We start from the raw sequence: 21,165 nt of genomic DNA on the forward strand, positions 1-21,165 counted from the left end.
CTACAATGTATCACTGATGGTGAAAACTGCCCTGGTTCTAACAGTAACTAGCTGACTGGATGGTGTTGTAGTGGAAGTTTGAGTTGTAGTACAAAACTACAAAAACAAAAGACATTGTAGACATACGTATTTTTCCTTTCTTTTGTAACCAATTTTACTTGAAGTTAAAGCATAAATATAGATATTGACATAATCGGGTATAACAGGTAAAGTAAACAATAAAATACTGATGCTACAATGTATCACTGATGGTGAAAACTGCCCTGGTTCTAACAGTAACTAGCTGACTGGATGGTGTTGTAGTGGAAGTTTGAGTTGTAGTACAAAACTACAAAAACTACACTGCTCTTCCATGCCTGACCTCTGACCCCAACCATTTAGCTTCTTGATGATCCAGAAACATATCCAGTGAGAGTCTAGCTTAAAGCAAAGAGGGACTAACATTTTTATTTTTCTGGTAGTTTAGTATTATGTTTTGTTGATGCTTTGGCTCAAGAGAGGTCTTACGGTAACTTGGTTTTGCAGTTAATGTGCCGGCTCCTACACTGAAGGGGTTTTTATGGCCTCTGGTCAGGCAGCGTCCTCAATCATCCAGACAGTCTAACATGTGCCTGAAGTGTCTCTTAAGATGCTCTTTTGCTTTAAACCTTGGCATGAAAGATTTAGCACAGTTAGCTGACATTTCCGGTGTCAGCATTCCAATCATGTTTATGGCAGCTGCAGTACAAGGAGAACAGGCTGGAAGTGAAAGCACTGACAGACATTGACATGCTGACATCCTCCCTGTGTAAATCAACATGTATGAAATTGATTAATTAAATCCCTCCAGGTGTAGCAGCAGACCCATATCGCCATCTACTGGACCGGTGGACTCATTTCATTTTTTTATTTTTTGTCACCGGAAATGAAACTTTTGGATAGCGTTTACAGTGTGTTGTAAAATGTTTACAGGACATGGGGGCTGGAAAGGGCAAATACTACTACCAGTAAGTCTGTTTTACTGTGAGTGCGAGTTATTTTTTATTTTTTTTCCCCAAGAATATTTGATTGCAGTTTCAGTAAATGATCAAGCTAAAGAATTTTTCCACTTTGTTAAAACTAGCCTTTTTATGTTGAGAAATATCCACATGTTCCCCATCAGGTGGAGTTCCTTAGTGCACTTCAAACTTAAAAAAAAATAAAAAATTTAAAAAACCTATAAATAAAAACTTCCTTTACCTTAACTATACCCTTGACTTTGACAATGCATGCCCTAAAAGGCAATGAGAAAATCCATTCATATTTCCTCAAATATCTTGAAATGAAGCCACACAATGGTCCAAACCATTTTCTTTATTCTGGAACATTTACAACAGTCATTTCAGTCACATACAGTTCACGATGAAAGCACAATACCAATAAGGCACAATGAAATAAGTGCTAAGGCAAAAAGAAAAGTGACCCTGTTAAGGAAGTATACCAGTAAGGCACATGGAATGGAATAACCAGAAGTGCAAAGGCTATGAGCAATGTGTTGCCAAAAAGTGACTATAGCATTAAGGCACAATGAATGGAATTACACAATTCAGTAAAACACTCACAAGTCAAGTGATTCACACCGCCTGTGGGTCAAAGTAGTGAAATCTCACGTATCCATCTTCTCCGCTGCTGGAACTGTAAATGACAATAGCAGAGGAGGTGGAATGACACAAACACGTGATCTGCTTCAAATAAAGTCGCTACCTGACAGTCCAAGCTGCTGTGTCCACAAGCCTAACACTTTAGGCCTCCAGCTCTAAGTAGTGAAACCTCACATGTCCGTCTTCTCCTCCATTGCTGTAGCTGTAGATGACAATAGCAGAGGAGGCGCAATGAATTTAATGACAAGAACAAGCTGGATTAACACAATCAAAACTTGTGTTGGTCTCATTTACCTCTGGTCTTCAGAGTGGAAAGCCACACAGTTGATGGGACCAAAATGACCTTTGACTCCTGCCAAACACCTCTTCGTACACAGCTTGGAAGAACCTGCAGATTAGAAGAACGTGCCACATGCTAACACAAACAAACAGATTTTCCTTAAAAGCAGCTACAAAGTAGTCACTTCAACAGCACCGCCAACATTACATTTACAGTAGAAAGTCTGTTGCACAAAAGTTGATCAAAAGTTGGTGTACCAAAAAAGTATACTCTTTCTGAAGTATAACCACAAAAATGGACATTTTTAGTCATTTTTGGGAAAGTTTTATTTCTAATAAAAACCTTTTCAGGATCTTATAAGTATAATATTTTATTGTGATCGAAAGTTGGCATACCTAAAAAAAAGTTTTTGTTTTTTTAAATCGAACCTTGGAAAAGAAAATAACTAGGCATTTCAATGAAAATTTGTGTATTTTTATTACTTGTTGAGAAAGTTTTATTTTGTGAAGATTACATTTAAATTAAATTGTGAAGGCAAATCAACTTTATTGGAATATACCATACATCTGTGACCCAAGGTGCAAACAGGCACACAATATAAAAAAAAACTAAAAATATATATAAAATATATATTAAAAAAAACAGCCAAGGGCATTCTATAACAAAAATAAGTTAATGATTTGATCTGAAAGTGCCTCAAATCATCATATTGTGCCATACTTAAAATAAAAAGACATTTTATGATGACATGTATACATATATAATGTGTCTTTTTTGGGGAAATGCAAAAAAGACCACAAAGTAATCCAAGAATACTGTGTGTATCCTTCAAGATTTGCCACCATGTGTGAATTTGTTATAAAAGGTCAATAAAATACAAATAAAACACAAAATATGTGCCAGTCTTTGTTTCCTCAATTGGTAATATTTTCAATAAAGTATAAACTTCCTGACATTCAGGGCTGGTATTGTTTGTTTGATAAACGAGAGCAATATTTCCGGTTTAATTTAAATGCTCTTGCTACGCATGCGCAAACTAACGAGAGAAAATGACGTAAATTTAAAAGTCCCATGATAAAAGATTATCGTTAATGCAGAAAGAATGTGTAGATGTGTGCGGAAAGAAATAAAATAGATAATTGACGACAACAATGTTGTGGTACCAGTACAGCCAACTTAGAAAAAATACATTTAACCCGAACGAAAAGCAGACTGTACAATTGAACAAATGAAATTACGTGCAATAACGGAAAATCATCAAAGATTAATTCTTACCTTTCGGTTTTTCAAACATTGTCGGCAGTGTCAATAAATGGCTGGACATCACATAAAACGTCCTCATTATGGAGTTTAAACGTAAACAGTTTGTTTGTGTTAAGTTATCTTTACCCTCGTGACATCCATACCCACCATAATTATTAATGTGAAAGAATTTCACATCCACCCAGGTAGTTCTTTTTTGCCCTTTCCTACCTCTCGTAGCAGTGTATTATGCCCCTCCTCCTCCTCAGGTTAAGTAGTCAAACCAGTAGATGGCGGTAATTCAAGTAAAGGAATTGAAAGCCACCAAACAACTGAGAAGTAGAAAAATAAGCTGTATAGATGTGGGCAGGCTAGCCGGTTAGCTGTCTGTGCCACATTTACCTTTTTTGCTGTAGACATAAATTTACAAAGCCGTCTGCCATTTTGCAAACGTCGGTTTATTTAGCCCGCAATGCCGGTTCACTCCCGGGAAAAGAAAGAAAGTAACCACGAAGAAATGGAGGTTGATTTTCCCGAGCAGGACGGCAGCAGCACAGACGAAGATGACACCGTTAGCTCCACCGTGTCCGAAGATGGAGACAGTTCTGGTAAGGAAAACGGGCCCAAAACAAGGGCTTGGACCCGTCTTTTTAAACAGGACTGTTCGACAAACGTACTGTTCAAATTGCGTTTGAAAAAACCCCATGTTTATTAAGAAAGTGGTTGACGGTGGGTAGAATTTACTGTGACGGATGCAAACCAACCCGTCTTGTTTTCATGCAGAGATGGATGATGAAGATTGTGAGAGAAGAAGGATGGAATGTCTGGATGAGATGACCACGCTGGAGAAACAGTTTACTGACCTGAAGGAGCAGTAAGTCCTGTCAATGCTGACAGATATAGAGCCAGAAGAACTGTCAAAACCAATGTATTTGAATGGTTGACCAGACCGTGTCTGTTCGGACCGTGATCTTCATCAATTACTTCTGGTTATAAATATTGAATCTACTTAAAGATTCTTATGTATATATTAAGAAATAATGTATAATCTTATATAGTTGATGAGGAAAGGGAACATTCCCTTAGTTGAGGAGAAGATTTAAAAAAAAAAAGAATGCAAAAAAAGATCAAAAATTCTCTCACTGAGTTGAAGTGACATTTTTGTGTTGTACACAATGTTCATCACTGTGTAGGTTGTACAAGGAACGTTTAAGCCAGGTAGACATCAAGCTACAGGAAGTGATGGCTGGCTGTGCCCAGGAGTACCTGGAACCTTTAGCCAACCTGCAGGAGAACATGCAGATTCGGACTAAAGTTGCTGGTGTGTCCATAAAATATTTTTCATTTTCATTTATTTTTGTGAATATAAATAACGATGCAATAAAAAATGATTAAAATAACATTTTTCTCAATATTTGTTGCAGGCATTTATAGGGAGCTTTGTTTGGAATCAGTGAAGAATAAGTACGAGTGTGAAATACAAGCAGCTTGTCAACATTGGGAGGTGAGAGACCAACATTTGGGTCGTTGACATAGATTTTGTCTTAATTGAATTATTAATTGAATAATTCCAGACATCATTCACTGGGTGATTATTTGGTTTGTTTTCAAATTTTCTTTTTTTCTTCTTTTTCCAGAGTGAGAAGTTGCTTCTGTTTGATACCGTGCAGAGTGAACTAGAGGAGAAGATAAGGAGATTGGAAGAAGACAGACACAGTATCGACATCACCTCAGGTGCTGCTTTACTGTGGCTTTATTTTTTTAATGCAAAAAATGTCTATAGTCTGTAGCACTGGTGTCTCTGACTTGAACTTTATTGGTCCTGATGCTGCATCATCCGTCAAATTAAATATTAACAAACCTTGTCCTTTACTTATTATTGTGTCATGAGAATTTCCTTGTTTGGCATTGTTTCCTTGTCTCACTTGTAGCGAAGTCCTTCTGCAAAGACGAAGCAATCTTCGCACTTACGCAGTTGTTGTAATGTTATTAAAATAATGTCCCGTCTGCTTCGGTTCCAGAGTTGTGGAACGACGGACTGCACTCGAGGAAGAACAAGAAAAAAGACCCGTTCTGCCCAGTTAAGAAGAAGAAGCCCGTTGTTGTGTCTGATATCCTTCCCTTCTGTTTTGTCTTCCTTCCACACATTTTACTTTACCTCTTGGCAATTCCCAAATAGTTTTCTCTTAACCGCCGCATTACGACCTTATATTGTTTACATGTTGCAAGATCTGGACATCCTTGAAGACTGGACAGCGATAAGGAAGGTAGTGTTGTAGACGTAAGACATTAATTGCTAACTTTTGAGTGAATGATTTGTATTAAGTTTGCTTCCACTGCAGGCGATGGCATCTCTGGGGCCACACAGAGTGAAGGTGGATGGTAAGAGTTTCATCTTAGTCCTTGTTGAAGTTAGTATGTACATAAGAGTTGAACCTTCAGCCTTTGCCTGATTCATTTTCTTTTCCTCCCCTCAGTACCGACAGTCAAGTCTGACAGGCATCACCACGTCGCACGCTCCGAGGATGGTCGCCTTTTCTACGACAACCAGTGGTACTGCAGGGGGCAGGGCATCTGCATCAACAGGAAGGACGAATACCCAACAAGGTAGGTGTGGGCTTCTTGTGCGAACCTGTAAGGAGGAATTGCCTGTTAAGAGTATTTTGGAAATGTAAACGTCGATATATCACGATATAAAGCCATGCAGTCTTTGTGTTAGATGTGGAGGATGGACAGCTGTGTTTTCACTGATCTGATAATCCATGTTCCCTATTGGCCAAACTAGGTGATGGTGGGACGTTTGTGTGTTGTTTGAGCACATTTGGTTTTTGATGACATAATAAGAACAGAGTGGCGGGAAAGAAAATCCAATCTATGCTCTGTTTGACTATATTCTGTATGCATATGTTTGCCTACTGTGACATCCTTTTGGCAACATCACATTTTAAATAGTAACAATTTGATATACCTATATTTGAGTGACGATAAGTTGTTGTATGTGCGTTTCAGTGCCATTATCACCACCATTAACAACGACGAGGTGTGGTTCAAACGTTTGGACGGAACTAAGTCGAAGTTGTACATCTCCCAGTTGCAGAAAGGAAAATACACCATCAAGCACTCGTAAACAAACACGTACCGAACTTGCCCCGCTTTTCCTCTGCTTCTTTTCATACCCGCTTGCCATATGTTTCGATTTGTATGTGCACCGGAAGACGGAGGACATTTGTCTTTGGGAAGGTGGTCTTCTCTGTTGTTGTGTATATGTACAGTGTGTTGATAAAATTGACAAGGCCACGAAGTGTTATTCCCTCTTGAACGGTGATGAATGAAAGCTGCTGCTGAGGAAGAAGACAAAGGAAGAAAAAATAAACAGATTTGAACTGCGAAACTCAGTCTTCTGCCTTTTGGAGTCAAGATGGTGCCTAGGCTGACAAATCAAAAAAAAAAGGGGGGGGGGGGGGTGACTCCGAACCAATAAGGCTATGACGCTTTATTGTGTAATGTGTTGGCACCAGAAGGACTAAAGCGGGTCATTGAGCAAGTGATTGAAAAAAAATCCAGATCGTGGCGAGGATGCTGTGAAACTTGAATTTTGTGCTCCACAGAGCCGACTAAATCTGTATTTAGAGTGCAAATGTTTAAAGAAAAACAAACTATATGCTGTATAGTCATAGCAAAGACATCATGAAATGAGAAAAAAATCACTGACATCAACTACTTTTCCCCCAAAATCTTGGGGAACCACTGTAATTAATTCCTTTGTATTGTAATGTTTCAGTGTAGTTTTACAGTATGACGGTTACACTCGGCAACAGCAACAACTGCTGGAAGAGAGATTTACATACAGATGTGTATAAGTGTGTGTGTGTGTGTGGCGCGATTGGTCCACTGCGATCCTCCCTCTTTGTTTCCTTCTCTTGTTGCCATTACCGCGGCGGTGCCTAGAATTAATTTGTACCTGACCGAGGTCGTTGTCTTCTGGGAAGTTAACATCACGTCAAGGCCCAAATGAATTTGTGCAATTTGATATACAGTACAGTACTTCCTTTAAGGCAGGATCCTGAAAGGTGAAGTGAACAGGTTTGGGTGTGGTCAGAATGAAGCAGCATCAGATCTGTAGGTAACAGTGACACTTTTCATAGCTCTGTCTCTCTCTCTCCATTGTGAGAGAGTGTGAATGCAGTGTACAGTGAATGGTTTGTCTATTAAAGAATGTTACTTCTTCCTTCATCCTGCTTTCTTGCCTGTATTCCTTTCTTTGGTATCATTTTTTTTTGTTTGTTTATGGACAGTACATAGTAAGAGATTATGTGTTATTGTTTGACTATACCAACCGTAGTATTTCATATAGCGTATTTTCCAGACACTTTGTTTTCATCTTTTGGCTGGGTTTGCGGCTTCTTCCAGACACTTCATCTTTTGGCTTGGTTTGCGACTTGTACTGAGGTGCAACTTTATATATTAAAATAAATAATTTCACGTTTGGTATTTTCACACAGGCTTGTGTACCGATATCTGCTACTCATGAACCACTAAATATTTCCGGTCGTTGTATTCACGACTAACTACCGCTAGAGGGCACTGGTGCGACTGAAGCTCCAGGACAAATTTCTGTGCAGAACAATAAAGTTGTTTTAAGTGTTTGAAACACACTATATTTGTATACCGGTACATATTTGCATGTACTGTACATACGGATTAGTGGATATGTGCATGTACTGTACATACGGATTAGTGGATAAGATACTTTATGTACATGTATATTTCTCTTGTACAGAACCTGATGTTCCAATTTTAGTTTTTTAGTTTCCCAATCTTGCACAAAACCTCAGATAAACTCTTACATAACTCTCCAGTGAACACGGAGAGAATTATCCCTGACAGTGCTTAACCCAAAGTCACCCCTGCGGTTTGCTGGACCCTGATTACACTCTGTGACAGAAAAAAAAGGGCCTTATTTAGATGGAAAATGCTGAGACAGTCTATTTGGTAATGGCTCTTAGGTCTGCTGCGCTGTTAAACTCTCCAGTCACTTATTTCTGCCAAAAGGCCACTCAGTAAATTAACACCACACACAAACATCAATTTGGATGTACCATTTACTGCCCCCCCCCCCCCACCTCAATGGCTGTCCCACTGCCCTCAGGCTAATGCGGAAACCTCATTCAGGAGCACCGCAATAGTGGACTGAAGACAACAGAGAATCACAGGCACTGTGTGAAGTCACACTTGGTCATATGTGTAAAATGTGGCCTGGCATCTGCTGCTGAAAAACAAATGAAGTCTCCAGATTTTAAAAAAGGCATTACCAGAGCATATGGTCTTCTTAAAATTCCACTATATTTATATATTTTTTTTGTAATTTTGGCAGGATTCATTGTGTAGCATGAAATCACTGAAATTTTAAAAAATAAATAAAAAAAGATTGCCAGTTGCACCACTCGTCTCCTGGCCAGTAGGAGTCACTAGAGCTTCGCAAGCGCTGATACAGCAGCCTCTGCATTAGGTGGTAGGGGGAGGTGGTCTGTGAATCTGGGGCACCCTGCTACTGAAGCCTTTCAGCTGATGAGAGGGAGAGGGAGAGAGGATGAAGGCGCAGTTTGATCACAGCTTGCTGCTGCAACAGAGAGGAGGAGGAGGAGGAGAAGGAGGAGGAGGAAAATCCCCATCACCATGTCAAAGGCAGCAACAGTAGTGAGCGAGCAACAGCCCGGGCTGTCTGTACATGCAGAAAATAATGGGCCTTTCTCCAATTTACACTTCTTTTTTTTTTTCTTTTCTAAGATTTGTTAGGAATGTGTCTGATTTTATCTGTGACCAGATGTTCCAGAAGGTTCCGTGGCGCCTCTGCTGAGACGAGTCAGGTCTTGACGGATGAGAGAAGCTGACCATCTCCAGCCACATCTATAGTTAATGAGTAACCAGAACTGGAGGGGTCACTGGAACGTTTTTACTGCAACACTGGGGCTAATTAGACCGTGAAAGTGTCACACTGTGCTAAATTACTTATATCCAGCTCCTTCCCCCTCCTCCCTCTCTCTCCCCCCAGTGTGGTTACCGCACGTGCATTTTCATGCATGTTCAGATGCTGTGTACAGCGTGTGTGTGTGTGTGACTCCCCGTGCATTATCGCATGTGCTGTGTGTCAGTGAGTCCCTTTGCTGATTGTGTAAGATGTCATACACGTCTAAGCTAACATTAAAGGGATGAGGCAGTTGCTTCTCATTAGCACAGACATGTAACGAGGCCTACGTAGGGTGCGTTTGGTTTGCTGGACTGCGCTGCCGGGTTTCACCTCAGTGACTTCATTTTATCCTGGCGCTGCTTATAATAATAATAATAATAATAATAATAATAATTCATATTATTATTATTTGTTTTGCTGATTTTTCCAAGCCACTAGAGGGCAGTGTGGAGAACACAATTCTCCAGCTTAAAGACAACTTCCCAACACAGGGATCCACAGTTCCCCTGACTCAGTTCTGGACAGTTTGCATATCTGAATGAAGTGTCATTTGTGTACACACCCTGGTGTGTAGGCGAAGGCTGATAGACCTGGAAATACTCACGGAGATTGTACAAGCTCGTACAGCAACATTTAGCGTCCCTTCCAGGAAGCAATCTGGTCCGTTTCCGAAATATGACAGCATGTTTTTTTTATGTTGACTGTACAGTGTGTGGTGCCACTGAGTCATCTGCACAACAGTTGTTTTGTTTTTTTTTCTGCATGCGTATTGATTAAAAATAACATTCCTGGTATCGAGTGATAAATCGTTGCTGGTCCTCGAACTTTGTCTCACCCAAGAAATTGCATCTAATTCCACAGAAGGCGGTCGGGTTTAATGACCCTAATGAAAGTGAACGCTACTACCGGTATCCCATGTCCGTCTGGGCATGATTCACTGCAGCGGTAGGGATGAGGCCGCGTGCCCAGATCTGTTTTGGTGACCAATACTCTCTCTCACTCTCTCTCTCTCTCTCCCAGCCAGGAGGAAGGCTATTTAGGAGTGGTTTTCAAACCAGACAGCACTGTAGAGCACTGACAGCCATGATTGCTCGGCCTCAGCACAACACCTACTCCCTATCTGCTCTTTAGCTGTCACACACACACACACAAACACACAGAACAAGCCTGTCAACTACTTGTAGTCAGGGAAAGCCTCACGATTGGCTGAAGGGTCCTATGGCTATTGCGAGCGCAAATCCTAAACACTGGAGCGTGTTGTCAGTAGCAAATGGCGTGATTGGCACAATGGTCGACTCGGGCAGTTGGACTAAGCCCCCGAATGCAGTCCAGCATTATGTCCACTGAAGGAGGTTAGCCCCAGAGAGAGAGAGAGAGAACCACACATCTTATTTTGTACTTAATAAACACTGAAGGTTTATTAAATCTCTGGGGCGGGGGTCATTTGAGTCCTTTGTACCACCATGAGAGGGGATGTGTTTAGAACAACCTCATCTGTGCCTCGTGTGGATTTTGGCATCATGTGCTCCGTGCAGCATTTTCCCTGCTCTGAAGACAGTGTTGTTGGTAAACCCCCCCCCCCCGAGGGCCGAGCCGCCGGCTGTGTAAAGGGGTGGGGGTGGGGGGGTGGCTCTTTGGATGTCTGCACACTCCAGCACTAAAACGGCACCTTTGTTTACTCGGGCATCTGTTCACGTCTTAACACCAGCATCACACTTGCTGCCTTGCATTTTACTCCGGTGCTGACATGTCAGCTGCTGTCAGCAGCAGCACCGGACCGCTTGTGCGCTACGTCCAAATTAGACAAAACTCGCCCGGGGTTTTGTTGTGGGTCTCAAACGCCCCTCTGGAGAAAAACAGATTTTCTGCACGGTAAACATTTGTCGGCTTGTAAAAGTTAGGCTACATTCACTCTGCAGCCAGATGTGGCCCAAATGTTTTGCCCATATGTGACCCATATCGGATTTTTATGACAGTGAGGGTCTGTTTCCTGTTGATTTCCTGTTGTGCTTCCCCTCGTTCGTGGACTTACTGATTTGCTGAAGTTGAACTTCTAAACCACTGAACGGTTTGATCCCATATCCCATTTCAGTCCTAGGAATGCTTGTTTTTTGCAATTCGATACCTTGATGTAGAGCAGCTCTAATGGAGTGGCCGGCCGGTGTGTGTACGTGTGTGTGTTTGTTATTCAAATGACCATACGAGTTTGTAGTGTCACCTTCCTGCACACGCCGACCGTCCTCAGGTACCATCAAAATGTCCCTAAAATGTCAGGTCCCATATGGAAAGTAGTCGAGGTAATGATGAGCTCTACACACACACATACACAAAACAGAGAGAGAGAGGGGGGGGGGCGTGCGAGCAGTGCTTTTGTGTGGGTGTGAGCAGAAGGATGCATGTTGTATCTGTACAGACTCCTCAGCCGGTGGCAGGACCGCGGCCAGGATTTTATGCAGAGAGGATATCGAGTTCAGAGTTATCGTCCAGACAGATAAACAAACTCTTTATTCGAGTGGTGCGGGCTCACAGCCTCACATGCTCAGAATATGGAAATGTAGTCAAATGGCCAACCGACGTTTAGCAGCTGAGGAAAACAATCAGAGAGTCAGGTTCAAACTTCAGAAACTGAAAATGTGACTCTGGCTATTTGTTCGTTAGACTTTCATTTTCAATGTTCACTTGTGTTCCATGAGAATGCGTGTGTGTGTGTGTGTGTGTGTGTTGGGTACCAGATCAGCGGGGTTGGAAAACTCAAAGCGTACCCAGCCATTTGGCTGTACTCCTAATTGGCTGTGCACCGTTGACAGGATGCTGACAGAGCACACTGCACAGGCAGGTTGTTTTGTTTGTCTCGGTTTATTTTTTTTATCTTTTGGGGTTTGTGAAAATATTTTCTCAGAGGATTTCCCTTCTTCAAAAAAACCGTAAGGCAGAAGAGGCCTGCGAGTGTGTGTCGTTTGACAAGGAACAAAGTGTTTTCCTTCTGGTTGAATACAGAAAAAAAAGGACGAATGCAGAGGATTGGAGTACCTGTTTCTTGACCTTCATGACCTTTGAGTGTTTGTGGATATACAGAACATTCAAGGATATAAAAAACATCCAGATGATAAAAAGTGCAACACATCAGTAAAGCTTGCTTGACCCCATGGCGAACGTGCATAAAGAAACGCACACGAGGCCTGTGACGGACAGCGGAGAGCAGTGGGCTGTGACTAAAACATGGGCCGGACTTGAAGCATGTCACGTCTAAAGGATAAAAAGGACCGAGCCCCAGGCTGCTTTTACCCAACACTTGGGTATTTTGATAGGTCACAATGATATCACTTAATCTTTCTCTCACCGCAGCCCCGTTCACAGCTACGTTAGTTTCCTCTGGTGACGTTTCCCTTTTCACTACAGGCAGTGTCGTGGAGCTCTGCGGTACTTATATTTTCTGAGCTCAAATCCAACAAACAAACTCAAAAGGATTTATTTGACGGAACAATTACAATATGTTACTGTACTGTTACATTACATGTTACCTGTCACATTTTGTATTAACACATCACCAAAATATAATAATAACAACAACAACCACAACAATAATAACAACAACAACAATCATTGTACATAATAATCACCATCATTGTTATTATTATTATTATTGTGGTTGTTGTTATTATTATTATTATTGTGGTTGTTGTTATTATTATTGTAGGATGTTCTTTGTGGACTACCACGCTGCCCAACAACAACAACAACATTATTAATAATAATAATGATTATTATGGTTGTTATTATAATAATTAATAATGATAATAACACCCCTCCGTAAACAGAACACAGGCTTCGTGATTGCAACACTTTTTCCTATTTTTAACCATTGAATGAAAATGTCGTCAATTGCGCTAAAACAATGTTGCGCAAATGAAACTTTTCAGTGATTTCAGAACTGTCGCCCGTGGCTCAGCTCACATCAATTGCACAGCTGTGAACTGAGCATCACAGCCTGGAGATCACAGAGTCCATCTCCAGCCAGCACCGGGGCGCTTTGAAATGACTGGAGCCACAGGCCAGGGCCTTGTCACAGCCCTTTAAAGCTGACATCAGTTTGTCAGTCCGTCACCTCTGGTTTTTATCAAGTGGGCCTCTGCGACCGTCGAGTTGAAATCAGGTGTCGAGCACATGATGCCGAGCCGTCTGAGGACAGGGTGGGAAGCACTGAGTCATAAACACCACGGAGAACAGAGTGTGAAATTGCTCAAGAGCTGTGGCCATTTTTTTTTTTCTTATTAATTCATTAGGTTGTTGCTGAGGTCCAGCTTTTCACGGTCGCAGGATGTTTCCAGTTAGCGGGCTAATTGTTGTGCAAGAGAAGCAGCCTTTTTCCCAATAAGACACGCTCACAAATAGCACTGAGCGTTTGACTACTATGAAAGACAAAAAGAATAGAGGTTTATGACGGGAGGCCGTCTCAACGTAAGGCTAACATAAGACGCCTTTGAGCACACAACGTGGGATGATGTCTCAACATAAGACGCCTTTGAGCACACAACGTCTAAAGTTCATGTGCATGTTTGTCTAACATTTAAACGTGTGCAGGACAGGCAGACGTCGGAGAATGGTTGTGATGTAAGCAGCTCGCTCGTGCGTGTTGTAATAGTAAAGGGAGCGTGCGCGCGTGGTTTCTCACAAGAGGAATTTCTCCGAGCTGATCTCAGTGATTTCTGTTCCGTCTCTACCAGAGGTTGGCAGCATGAATATTCATGGAGACCTTTTCCTTTTTGTAAAAGCCTTGTGTTGTTCCTCAGAGATTCCTGAGAGGATGGGGTGAGGGGAGGGGAGGGGAGGCGGAGGGAGAGTGCTGTGTGTGCACTGCCGATGTAATCCGGTGTTTCAGTACAGTACCACCTTAATGGTTGTAGTCGTGCTTCTATTGAAATCACTTTCAGGCATAGAGTGTGCTATAGTTCTACCTGCCCTCATTATCACTGCAGTAAATAAATATATATATGTAAAAAAAAAAAAAAACAAACCCTGACCTATTCATACATGTACTCTCTGCTCCACGACCTGGGGGCGTTGTTGTCCATCCCCCATGCTCCCAAACCTAATTTCCCCTTCAGCTAAACGGGCCTGGATTCAACCTCGGGCTGCAGCAACGCTGGGATCTTTCTACTCTTTTGTAGCCTTTAGAAAGAGGGCGAGCAGAGGAACCGGAGTCACTCTGTCTTTATGTGCTGGCTTCAGTGAGCTTCATGCCCAGGGATGCGTGTTAGGCCCCGCAGAATGTGCACTGGAACATACATTTAGACGCAGCAGCAGCCCTCGGAGCAAAGTCTCTTCCGACCCATCTATCCACACGTACTGTATGTTTAAGGCGGAAATGAATAGGCCGATTCGTCTGCTCCTTTTCACAAGGAAACATTCTGTTCCCCTTTATCTGTCAGTGAACTAATTCGTGAAGCTTGGGGAAGGGAAAGGGAGGGGGGGAAAAAAGAGACTTTAAATGTGAAGTGGATGCATCCTTTAATGGGTGAGAGAGAGAGACAGAGAGTGAGAGTGAGAGAGAGAGAGAGAGATAATGGGATACACCATTATCCAATGATTTTTTTTTTTTTTACATCCAAATACCTGCAGCGGGCTTTTATCATGACAAATTCTCTGTGCCACTGATGCGATTACAGCGGTACGGTCTGATGTAACCGCGTCCTAATAAGGAACGGTAATTAATAACATGAGTGAGCGGTTAGAAAAGGTTAAGAGATCCTCCATTTTCCAGCGGAGGTTATTAAGAGTACATCTGCCGTCGTTAATGTTTCATCAGGTCAGGGCTGACAGCAGTTATCGCCAGAACAGTGGAGCGGCTTCATGAATACCTGCTGTCGGCGGGTACACGTTACAGGCATGGCTGACGGCAAGAGGACCACAGGTTCAAACCTGCCTAAATGTCCTAGTTTGTTTTTTTTTTAAGTCGATAAGGATTTTTGGTAAAAATATATGCAGATGATGAACATTAAGTTACAATAATAAGTGTTAGTAATACATTAAAAATATAAATATAAAATGTAAATATTTTTACAAAAGCTACAACTGATCATTGAAATGTATAGATGCTTGATTTACTTTTTTTTTTGTTGGTATTAACTCAGCTATTTGAAACGTTTGTCTATTGACGTTTATAAAAACTGTGTTCCCAATGACTGGGTCGCGACCCTCAGGTGGGTCACAAGATTTTTTGGGGGTCATCTTTGAAGTGGTGTAGAATGTAGAATCATATTAATGATTTTTTTTTCTATATCTCACTGACCCTATAAATAACAAAAAAAATATATAAATATATTTTGTGTGATGGTATGGGATAAAATTGTTAACTGTGTCCTGAGTTAGAAAAGTCTCCATTGATTTGCCTTGAAAATCTGCATGGGATAAAATTGTTAATTGTGTCCCGAGTTGGAAAAATCTCCATTGATTTGCCTTGAAAATCTGCCTTTAAATGGGATATTTTTCAGATTTTCTCTCTTTATTAAATGGAAAAAAGAGTGACCCTGGAGGTCAGAGGTCAATCTGAGAATATGCCTCATATCTCTGAGGCATTTTAAAAATGTCTAATAAAAGAATTCAATCACATAAAATTACAAAAATTAGCTGTACAAGAACTACAAATTAACCATTTTATTTTTGTATTTCAGTGCAACAAATTATTTGTAAACAAGCTCTGTGCCTGGTTGTGTTCTCATCGTAGTACCGTGTCTCATTATCTCTGTTCTGAACCATTGACCCAGGTACGGCTCGGCAGCTCATGCCTCACCCAGGCTCCGTGCCCACTGGCCTTCGTTCACCCCTTTCACTTGTTGCCCCTCTCGTGCGGCTAATTGTTGGCCTGTGGCTGCTCCGGCCCTGGGCTGAGCTCTAACCACAGCTTGGTGAGTTCACCTGGCCTCACCAGGCTACAGCTCCTCTATTATTCAGCAGCCGTCTCAGGTGACCTCTCATAAACTCTCTATTATCATTTCGGATCCAATGTCTCATTACTGGCCTATTCAGGCTTCCTCGGCGATTGCTATTGTGACATCAGAGTGCTGCCGAGCAGCTGCCCTCTTTCCATGGATTGATCCTTGACTGTTTGCCATTCACCCAGAGCGGGTGGTGTGACGGGCCTTGACACGGAGTCCCGGCGCTCCGGCAGAAACCGAAGAAGCCTCGGCGTGCATTGTCATCTTTGCTTTTCATTAGGGTTTTCATAGTGCTCCGGTTTTCCACGCCCGCCGCGGAGGTATCACAACTGCACCTACGCCGTACACACAAGTGGTGTTGTGTCATTTAGTGAACCAAGGAGGGGTGTAGAACGGCATCAGTGTACACACAGGGGAGAAGAGAGTGGATTTTAATAGTGCTCTCCCAGATGAGTCCAGAATGAAATGCTATTTTTAGCTTAACAAGCCACATCTGCGTGCATTTAGCCTTTCACCTCCATTAACACAGCGCCGAGTTCACCGAGCCGGGCCTTTGTCTGTTTAGATTGGCCACTCCACACTCTAAATAATACTACTCCATTACTGTCCTGCTCGCCTGGAGCACTTGAATGCAACATGCTCTGATGCTTTCATATGGCCTCGCTAAGGTGTGTGTGTGTGTTTGTGTGTGTGTGTGTTTGCACAGGAGGCCTGGGTTTCAAAAGACTGTATTTCAAAATGAGCAGTGGCCCTTGAGAAAGTATTCCATAAATGTATTGATCAAGGACGGTGTGACCGTGAGAGCCACTTGTTCATAAAGGATTAAGATATTTGTATGGTATTGAGCAGTGGTATCATTCAAAAGATGAAAGATCTGTAGTCTTATCTCTGGATTTAACATCGTCATATAATTTTAATGCATATATATGTATATATATATAGTATATATGTGTGTATGTATGTATATATGTTCATATACAGTATGTGTATATATGTATGTATGTATGTGTGCATATATATACTATATATATACACATATACATATATACACATATATGCATACATATACAGTTTATCATGATCTGTAGTCTTATCTCTAGATTTAACATCCATCGTCATATGATGACATTTAATGTGTGTATACAAATATATATATTATATATTATATATTATATATTATATATATACATATATAAATATATACATATGTATGTGTATATGTATGTATATATATGTTTATATATGTATATATGTGTGTATATATACACATATATATACATATATACACACATATATACATACATATACAGTTAATCCCATTCTAGTGCGCTTTTTGAATGTAAACAAAGCTGCTCCGCATCTATGGCTGCATAGACGGAGAAACTAACACGTTTAGCTGTCGTAGATAATTAGTTTATCCTTGAAGAGGTTTCTTTTTTATTTATTTTTTATTTATTTGGCTAATGTGTTTACATTGATCAGACAAGTGAGCAGGATGAGTTCTCTGGAATACACAGCTCCTACTGATTCCATACAGTATGATGCACCCTTACAAATCCTAACGTGGGGCCTTCATTAGACGCCACTGTGTTTGCAGAAAACAAAACAGAGCAGCGACTAATTAAAGGCCAGGCTGCTGTTTGAGTTTAACTGAAGAACCCTCATTAGTATGCAAGGCAGTAATTAGCGAGATGCGGGGGGATGAAAAAAAATGACTGACTCGGCCAGGATCCAGGCACAGTAGTTCAGATCAGGCACGGCTTGATCAGGCTGTGGCCAAATATGAAAGTGTGGTGTCATCGTCGTTAGTCATTTGGGGTTTCTGACAACGGATTGATAATAATAATAATATTTTTTTTTTATCTCCTTGACAGATATGGATACTATGATGTAAACCGATTATACTGATATACAGTTTTGGGGTAGTTTTTTTGTAGTATTCTTTTGACCTTTCAATAACCCAAAGTGTCACAATTGCCTTTCCGGGATTCAAACCCAGGCCTCCTGCACCATAGTCAGAGGACGGCGACAGCTTATTTGTGACCACAGGTTTAGTTGATGGACAGAAAAATGAAAACAAAAAAAAAAAAAAACAAAAAAGGAAAATTCCGAGAACTGAATTGGCGAGAGAACAGAAAGACATCTGAGCGCAAACCGAGCTGTCACGTCACTGCGGACCGACCGAATTGTTCCTGGCAGCACCGTGGCGGCGCGGACCGTTTAGAGTTTAGCTCTTATTCAATTATTAAACCCCAAAACATGAGGGGGGTCGGCTGTGACACTCGAGAGGAAACGATCTCCGAAGGAGGAAGGGATGATGCTGATGTGATGTGTAACAAGGGCCTGAAACAAAATGACTTCTGACCGACGGTGTACTTCTCTGAACTGTACCGTATCGGTGTACTGGACACTGCAGCGTCTGCATTACCTCAACCCCACACCTGTTTGCAGTAATTACTTCTTTTGTGTCCAGGTCCATTTGATACCTGATGTATTTTGTTCGGACGCTGTGTATATTGCCCGATGAATAATTGAACGCCGGGGGCCGCATGTGTACATTGTTATGACAGGGTGTGTTTGCACAGGCTGATGAATGAAGGGCATGTGATGCACGTACGCCACCGGCCTGACGTCTGGGACGTTCTCCCGTCTCATCTTGCGAATCGCAGCCGTCTTCCATTTTTGTGAAGGCGTCGTTTCTTGGGGCGTCCTCGCGCCGTCTCATCTGCAATGCCCTCCCCCCCCCCCCCCCCCCCCCACCACAGCGGCACCACTGCATTATGTTGCATTTGCATCGTATTGCCTCTGCATTGCCTCTGCAAGACTGGCCCCCACTATGTCATCCTCACTCCTCCCTTTTCTTTTGCCCTCTTATATAAATATATATATATCCCTCTCTACCCCTCCTCTTCAGCTCTCCGTCAGGCTGATCTGCCAATCTGTACAGGCTGATGTGTGTGGGGGGAGGGGGGGGGATCACAGGGAGGAAATCCTGAGCAGGAGGATCCCTGTTTGTCCCAGCGTTCTTCTCTTACTGCACAAAAATCCAATGCTTTTTTTTTTTGTTTGTATTTAAAGGTTATTCTGATATAGCTTTCCTTCCTGTCTGGAGATTCGAATGTTTGTGGCGGATGATGCAATCCACTGTCACGCCGGTCCTCTGCTTCTTCTTCTTCTTCTTCTTCTCGTGTGTGCGTGCACCACGCGGGCGTCAGTAATGTCACTAACGTCCAGGGCAGACGGGGGGGGGGGGGGATCACTGCATCATTTTTTTTTTCTATCTTCCACGTGCCTCTGTAGAGGGATGGACTCTTTATGAAGATACAGCCAACCCCATGATGCTATCAGGCTCATGGGTGCGGTGCCCTCCACTTGAAGGGATGGGTCATGATGTTGTTTTGGCTATTGGCCGCTAGCTAGCTAGCTGACTTGAAAAGCGGGCCGCCGTGCCAGCCCGTCATTAAAGGACCGTTTGTGTCGCCTGCTGTTTTTTTTTTTTTTTCATCAGGCAGCAATCTTATATCAACGCCGCCTGAATATTGCATGAGGCTTAGTTGGCCGTCGTGATATTTCACAACAATCAAAGATGGATGAGCCTATTCAATTAGGCAAATACAGGGCGGCCCTGACGCTGACGAGGAAACGTGGCGACGTAAAGTGGGCAGAAGTGAGACGAACGAAAATATATAAACAAGTACTTTAACGCAAATGGGAAATAGCTAGATTTAAGAGAGGGGAGGCTGATGTAGACGGAGGGGGATGACAGAATGATGAAGCAATATTTGCGGAGAGAAAGAGAGTCTCATGCTGCTCCCAGTAATTGAAAGGTACCAGGACTGATTTAGGGAGGAGCTTTGTTGGGTTGGTGGGTGTGATGAGGGAGGTGGAGGAGGAGGAGGAGGTGGTGGTGGTGGTGGTGGTGGGGCGCTGCATTGCAGAGAAGAAGGAGCAGCCAAGCCCCCTGCAGTGCTCTGCTCCGCTACCTCCAGAGTTGTCATCAGCTCAACGCGGCGCAAACGACCCTCTGCGGCCCATAATAAGCAGTGAGGCAGCAGAAAATGTTACGGCTCGGTCCGTACCAGGTAATTACTGTACGTGTCTGTGTTTTATTGGCATCAATAGAACATAATAAATGAGGAGGGTGGAAACGCTCCAAGATGTACGAGGATTTACAAGTTTTTATCTGCCGGCTAAGTGACTATTTTACTGTCTCTCTCTGTGTATTATTTAAGGGTGAAAGGTGTCAAGATGAAACCTCCGTCGCCTCCGTCGGCCTTTACTGCAGTGCTCCGGCCTCTGCCGTGAGCTTTTACAACTGTTTCCTTCTTTAGAGCCACTTAAAAAATAACAACAATCCCTCCCCCTCTCTCTCTCTGTCCATCCAGCTCTCTCACTCTTTTTTAAATATTCATCCTTCCACTAATACAGTTGGTTACTACACAAATAGATGGGCCTCGGTGACTAACCACAACCACACACACGTCATAAAGACACATCTAATCCTAACTCCAAACTGAATCTGTCTCCCTGGGTGAAACGTCCCCCGCCAGGACAAAGATAATATGTCCTCAAACAATACTGCAGCTACAACGCCGCCGCCGTACGCCGCTGCCCCTTCGTCAAACCCGCGCCTGTTTTGTTTTTTTTTTCCAGGGGCGCCGACATGCGATACCTTTGCCCTGTCAATCCTTCTCGCATTACTGCCTCCGCAGTGCTGCTTCATTTACACGTGAAATATTCATGTTCCTAATTTACCCTACGGGGTGCTCAGGTGCCCCCCCTCGCCCACTGGAGAGAGGGGACGAGAGGCCTTTTCCACAGAACCCCTCTGTCCCCGGCGCGGACACGCTCTGTTCCACTTGTGATTGGTTGGCATTTTGATAGGATGAGGCTCATTGGGCATCTGGCAGCATAGCTTTACAAGCGGCCTCGTTCCACCTGGCACTGGCTTGTCTTCACGGTAATTGCGTAAGGAAGAAAAACTTTGCCCATCAAAGCGAGTAAAAACTTTTTTAAAATTTAAAACGAGGATTATATTATTCTTTTATTTTATTATGTGATGCCAGATGCGGCCAGCTCAGTGGTTCTCAAACTGTGGTACGCGTACCACCGGTGGTACGC

At 42.5% G+C, this 21,165-nt stretch overlaps 1 protein-coding gene and 1 long non-coding RNA gene across 2 annotated transcripts; one reads left to right on the plus strand and one right to left on the minus strand.

Annotated features, from left to right (window-relative positions):
* Nucleotides 1-222: 222 nt before the first annotated feature.
* LOC103380711 (uncharacterized) lies at nt 223-3,306 on the minus strand. Its single transcript, XR_003050165.1, has 3 exons — nt 3,175-3,306; nt 1,914-2,007; nt 223-1,821 (listed from the first exon to the last, which is right to left on the minus strand). It is a non-coding gene; the product is annotated as an uncharacterized LOC103380711 (long non-coding RNA).
* brms1lb (BRMS1 like transcriptional repressor b) lies at nt 2,985-7,372 on the plus strand. Its single transcript, XM_008312758.3, has 10 exons — nt 2,985-3,749; nt 3,925-4,015; nt 4,335-4,462; nt 4,566-4,645; nt 4,779-4,875; nt 5,163-5,252; nt 5,344-5,408; nt 5,484-5,523; nt 5,619-5,748; nt 6,151-7,372. The coding sequence occupies exons 1-10, from the start codon at nt 3,614-3,616 to the stop codon at nt 6,266-6,268; spliced, it is 975 nt and encodes a 324-aa protein (XP_008310980.1). The 5' UTR covers nt 2,985-3,613; the 3' UTR covers nt 6,269-7,372.
* Nucleotides 7,373-21,165: the final 13,793 nt, after the last annotated feature.

Source organism: Cynoglossus semilaevis, chromosome 7, assembly GCF_000523025.1.
Source record: "Cynoglossus semilaevis isolate Cse_v1.0 chromosome 7, Cse_v1.0, whole genome shotgun sequence".
Taxonomy (NCBI): domain Eukaryota; kingdom Metazoa; phylum Chordata; class Actinopteri; order Pleuronectiformes; family Cynoglossidae; genus Cynoglossus; species Cynoglossus semilaevis.